General features: G+C 33.1%; 1 protein-coding gene across 1 annotated transcript; it reads left to right on the top strand.

Moving 5' to 3' along the window:
• Positions 1-879: 879 nt before the first annotated feature.
• Positions 880-3,465, top strand: PAP23 (purple acid phosphatase 23). The gene is made up of 8 exons (XM_079033233.1): positions 880-1,262; positions 1,333-1,524; positions 1,602-1,938; positions 2,022-2,239; positions 2,333-2,523; positions 2,643-2,924; positions 3,116-3,238; positions 3,316-3,465. Exons 1-8 carry the CDS (start codon positions 1,010-1,012, stop codon positions 3,427-3,429), a joined length of 1,710 nt encoding a protein of 569 aa, XP_078889359.1. The 5' UTR covers positions 880-1,009; the 3' UTR covers positions 3,430-3,465.
• Positions 3,466-5,281: the final 1,816 nt, after the last annotated feature.

Here is a 5,281-nt window from a genome sequence, read left to right as displayed (position 1 = left end):
TAATAATTTTTAATTCTATGAATCAAATACGATATTAAAAACTCAAAATACAATTTAATTTATCAATAACAAGGTTTTTCATTTATTAATTATATCAAAATGATTTTTTTTTTACTAAAAACACTTAATAAATTAATTTCCAAAACACATTTCTTACACGCGACAAGTTGGCAACATTAATACATGTAGAGCATCTTTTATACAATCGTATAAGACTGTGTTTGGCGCGTCACAGCTAGCTGATAAGCTAACTTATTTTTTGAGCTTTTTTATGTTGTCGTGTTTGGTAAGCCAAAAAGTAGTTAATAAGCTAGCTTTTTGAAAAGCTACTTAGACTAGCTTTTTAGAAGCTTTTTTAAAATTTTCCAAATACACCCATTAATTAATTATAGAAATACATATTCTTACATATCCTTTTATGTAATTTTATATATTTCAGCTAGTTTACCAAACGTTATTTTTTATCAGCTAGCTTTTTATTTAACAGCTAGCTTTTCAGCTAGTCCACCAAACATAACCTAACTCTAAAATTTTAAAACATGCGTTTCAGTTCTTCTTTTTTAAATGAATTTTTTGTTTTTAATTAGGTAACAGACTTAATTTTCTAATCTTTCTAGAAAGTTATCCGGAAAAAAAAATATAAAAATCATAATATAATAGTGTAAATATTAAGTAGGTAAGTAATTAAAACTAAAACTAAAAACAAATAATAATATAGATATTAAGTAATTAAAAATAAAAAAATATAGGAGTATTAAATTAATTGATTAAACACGTTTGAAAAACCAAGTAAGTAATTTTTTATTTTTTATTTTTTTAGCACAATCCAATTAATATTGGAGTCAAATCGTGAGTCCTACCATCACCGCTGAACTCTGAATATATGCTCGCTCCATCATATTCCATTTTCGAAACTTTTTCAAAGAGTAAGTTTAACTCCACCGATTAGTGATTACAACCTTCAAACTATTTGAACTGAAACTGAGAAAGAACACATAAACCTTCAGCCATGGAGGGTAGACTTCTTAAATCCTTAACAATGATGATGGTGATCCTGATGAGTGCCTCAGCTAAAATACCCACCACCATGGATGGCCCATTTAACCCGGAAACCCGAAAATTCGACCCATCACTTCGTCGAGGCAGCGACGATTTGCCCATGAATCATACCAGATTAAAGAAAAATGTGACTTCAAATTTTCCAGAACAAATTGCTTTAGCACTTTCCACTCCAAATTCCATGTGGGTTTCATGGATCACTGGTACAATTTCACTCATTTCCACCAATGTCTATGTGATCGTTCTCGATATAATTTCATTCTTGTTTTAAAGGGGATGCACAAATTGGGAAGAATGTAACGCCACTCGATCCATCGAGTGTTGCTAGTGAAGTGTGGTATGGAAAAAAAAGCGGGGTGTATTCGAAGAAACGACATGGAGTTTCAGTGATTTATAATCAGCTATATCCATTCAAGGGGCTTCTTAATTACACTTCCGGGATCATCCATCATGTCAAAATTGATGGTAAGAATTCATCACCTCAATTTTCCATTAATACCCATAATCACTTGTTCAAATCAATGCTTGATTTGCTTTATTAGGTCTTGTACCTGGTACGACTTATTACTATAAATGTGGAGACAGTTCTATTCCGGCGATGAGCGACGAGCGTCTTTTCAAAACGTTACCGTTGCCCAGCCCTAACGCATACCCTAGTAGAATCGGAGTCGTCGGAGACCTTGGCCTTACTTCAAATACGACCACCACTATCGATCATCTGATTCAAAATGATCCATCTCTTGTTGTAATGGTGGGTGACCTAAGTTACGCTAATCAGTACCTTACAACTGGTGGCGATGGTGCTTCCTGCTTCTCTTGTGCTTTTCCCGATGCCCCAATTCGTGAAACATATCAACCCCGTTGGGATGGATGGGGAAGGTAAACTCTTCTGTATGACTTTGCTATATGGATTGTGATTCCTCCTTGTAGAAGAATGTGATAATTTTGACACAAAAGTTCAGGTTCATGGAGCCCTTGATCTCTAGAGTACCCATGATGATCATTGAAGGTAACCATGAGATCGAACCACAAGCTTCTGGTGTCACTTTTGAATCATATCTAAAAAGATTCGCAGTTCCCTCCAAGGAGTCACGTTCTAACACCAATTTCTACTACTCATTTGATGCGGGAGGCATACACTTCATCATGTTAGGAGCATATATTGACTACAATAAAACCGGTATCTAAATTTGACTTTTACCAAAATTGCTAATTTGTTACTCGTTTTTCAAGTAGTGAGTAGTTGATACGAATACATGATTTTTTTTTTCAGGTGCACAATATTCTTGGCTTCAAAACGACTTGAGAAAATTAAACCGAAGTGTGACACCTTGGTTAGTGGCTGCATGGCATTCCCCTTGGTACAATAGTTATTCCTCACATTATCAAGAATTTGAGTGTATGAGGCTAGAAATGGAAGAACTTTTGTATGAGTATCATGTTGACATTGTGTTCTCTGGTCATGTAAGATATTGTTGCCTTTTTACTTAATACAATAAGAACGACATAACACAAAGATAATGTTTCTTGAGTATGAGATATCAACCACAAATGAAATGAACGATAATTTGTGGCTTTTTCAGGTGCATGCTTATGAGCGGATGAATAGAGTGTATAATTACAGTTTAGACCCTTGTGGGCCCGTGTATATAACAATTGGAGATGGTGGTAACATTGAGAAGGTTGATGTTGAATTCGCAGATGAACCTGGAAAATGTCCTTCACCTAGTGATAATATACCTGAATTTGGAGGGGTATGTCATACAAATTTCACCTCTGGTCCTGCAAAGGGGAAATTTTGTTGGGATAAACAACCCGAATGGAGTGCATTTAGAGAAAGCAGCTTTGGACATGGCATCCTCGAGGTAAGAAATGTTAATTAAGGACAAAAAGTCGTAAATGCCCTCCTCATCCCCATCATTGAAATAGCCAAGAAAGCTTGTCCATTACATCAGTCTCAGTCTCAGTCCAATGCACGCTAAATGCAGTACAACCTGTTCTGTTGTGTCTAGCATAACAAATGGGGACTAAAGACATTTTTAAAAACGTTTTGTAGGTCGTGAATTCTACATATGCACTATGGACATGGCATCGAAACCAGGATATTTATAAGGAAAACGATATTGGTGATCAGATCTACATTGTTCGCCAACCTGAGTTGTGTTCGGTTTCTCCACAGGTAATCCTTAAACATTGTTCTTTCCTATAAACCATTTTGATAATATGGTCAAATGATGTTGTAGATTGATGTAACAGCTTAGTCAAACGAAGCAATCGGATGCAACCGGATTCGGAGTTCATGATTTGCATGGTTCATCATCTTGTTTCTTGATCTTTGTCATTGCCTTTACATGGCTTCATTTTCTGTAACCAATGTGTGTTGTAGCTTTGCCAAAAAAAAAACAGTTTTTCTTACTCGTGGATGTTGTTAATTTGTAATTAAAAGGTCCCATGTTCAACTCATGGTAAAAATATACTTGCAAAATTGACATTTTAATTGAATATAGTCTCATGAAATAGAATGTTTTAGATCCGATTCTATTAGACGCTAAAAGTGCTTGTTAGTGTCATTTTAGTGTAATTGGAATTTATACTAGTGCAAAAAGGGATGAAATATTTTATGCAAGTTTGGTGTACGGCACAATTATGAATTTGAAAACAATTCAAAATATGATTACAACTATTGTTTTTTTTCCTAGTGCCTTAGAATTGACGTGTTTTATTATTAGATGTTTAGAAGTTTCTAGGAGCATGGAGTTATTATGTTTATTATGATTTACATTCATATATGTCGGACTGGTCTCTCTTATTTATTTTATCCGTTTTTTTGCCTCATTTACCAGTTCTCAAGTTATACATGTTGGAGGTCATCTATGAAAGGCTCGTTTTAACTATCTAGACACGACTGTCATCTATCCCTACTCCATTCTAATTAGATTTTGAGATTCTCGGGTTTGTTGTTATTATTATTGTATTATCCTGTTAAAATATTTGTGGATATGTAAGCATAAGGTGCAAATGGTTTTTCAAGGAAAGTAAAAGTCACCATTGATAACTATCAAGGGCGGTTCTAAACAGGTGTTCGGTGTGTTACCGACAACACCTAAACTTCGTGTACGCTGTGGAAATTTTTTCGATTTTTTTTGCACTAAGAAATTGGCAAATACAAAGAAAAAACAAACGGCAACTACGTAAAGAAAATTGTTGGCATATTGGATTAACCAAGCCCAAAAATTAGGAGCCCAATGTTTTTAATTATTAATCCTAATAATTTTAGTCAAATATATATATATATATATATATATATATATATATATATATATATATATATATATATATATATGAAAAATAGCCCAATGACATTTTGATAATTGTATCTATTGCTCCAATTGGCTCACTAATTCGGCAGAAGCACACAAGAAAAGAAAAAACGAGGTCTGTGACCTCCTGTGTTCGCTCGTCGCTGCTTGTCTGCTTCTTGTCGACAGTCGACTTCTCTTCTTGTTGCCTCCATCGCCGATCATTCTCCTCTTCTTTTGTTGGTTGCATTGTTGAGTGAGTAGCAAAAATCGAATCCCAATTGCCAAATGTAAAATATGTATGTTTGTGTTACTTGTTTAGGTTTATTAGTTTGAGTGTGTGAAGTGATAAAGTGCTTAATTGATAAGTTAAAGTGTTTGTCTCTAAATTCATGATGTTATAAAAGAAATAGGTATACTTGTGTTACTTGTTTAGGTTTATATGAAATTGAAATTGTGTATAATACAAAACAAACTAAAAAAAAAAGTATGTTGTTATTAAAAGTATGATGCTATAATAGAAATATATATATATATATATATATATATATATATATATATATATATATATATTTGAAGTACATTGCTATAATTGAAAAAAAAAACAAAAGTAAGATGTTATATGTACTATAAATATGAAAAAGAAGTGAAAATAGAATGATTTAATAAACAAAGTATTAAAAGTACGTTGCTATAAACATAACTACAAAAGTTATTAATAACAACATACTTTTATATTATGTTTTACCGGAAAAAAAAATCAATAACACCTACTATCAAGTCATGCGTCTGTCCCTTATGCAAACAATCTGGTTTTTTTATTTACTACGCACTCCATTTCCCAAATTTAACAACAGTTATGAGACATCAATTTTCTTTAAGAAAAATTTGCTTCCAATTTTAATATATACATGACGATAGTA

Source organism: Lactuca serriola, chromosome 1, assembly GCF_051521515.1.
Source record: "Lactuca serriola cultivar US96UC23 chromosome 1, Lser_US96UC23_V15, whole genome shotgun sequence".
Lineage (NCBI taxonomy): Eukaryota > Viridiplantae > Streptophyta > Magnoliopsida > Asterales > Asteraceae > Lactuca > Lactuca serriola.
This window is presented reverse-complemented; position numbering and strand designations above follow the sequence as displayed.

Bases quoted from the DNA above. Each gene is read 5' to 3' on its own strand.
- PAP23 (XM_079033233.1), top strand. From the start codon at position 1,010: ATGGAGGGTAGACTTCTTAAATCCTTAACAATGATGATGGTGATCCTG. The intron at 1,525-1,601 runs GTAAGAATTCAT...TTGCTTTATTAG, and splicing joins CCATCATGTCAAAATTGATG to GTCTTGTACCTGGTACGACT. The intron at 2,240-2,332 runs GTATCTAAATTT...TTTTTTTTTCAG, and splicing joins TATTGACTACAATAAAACCG to GTGCACAATATTCTTGGCTT.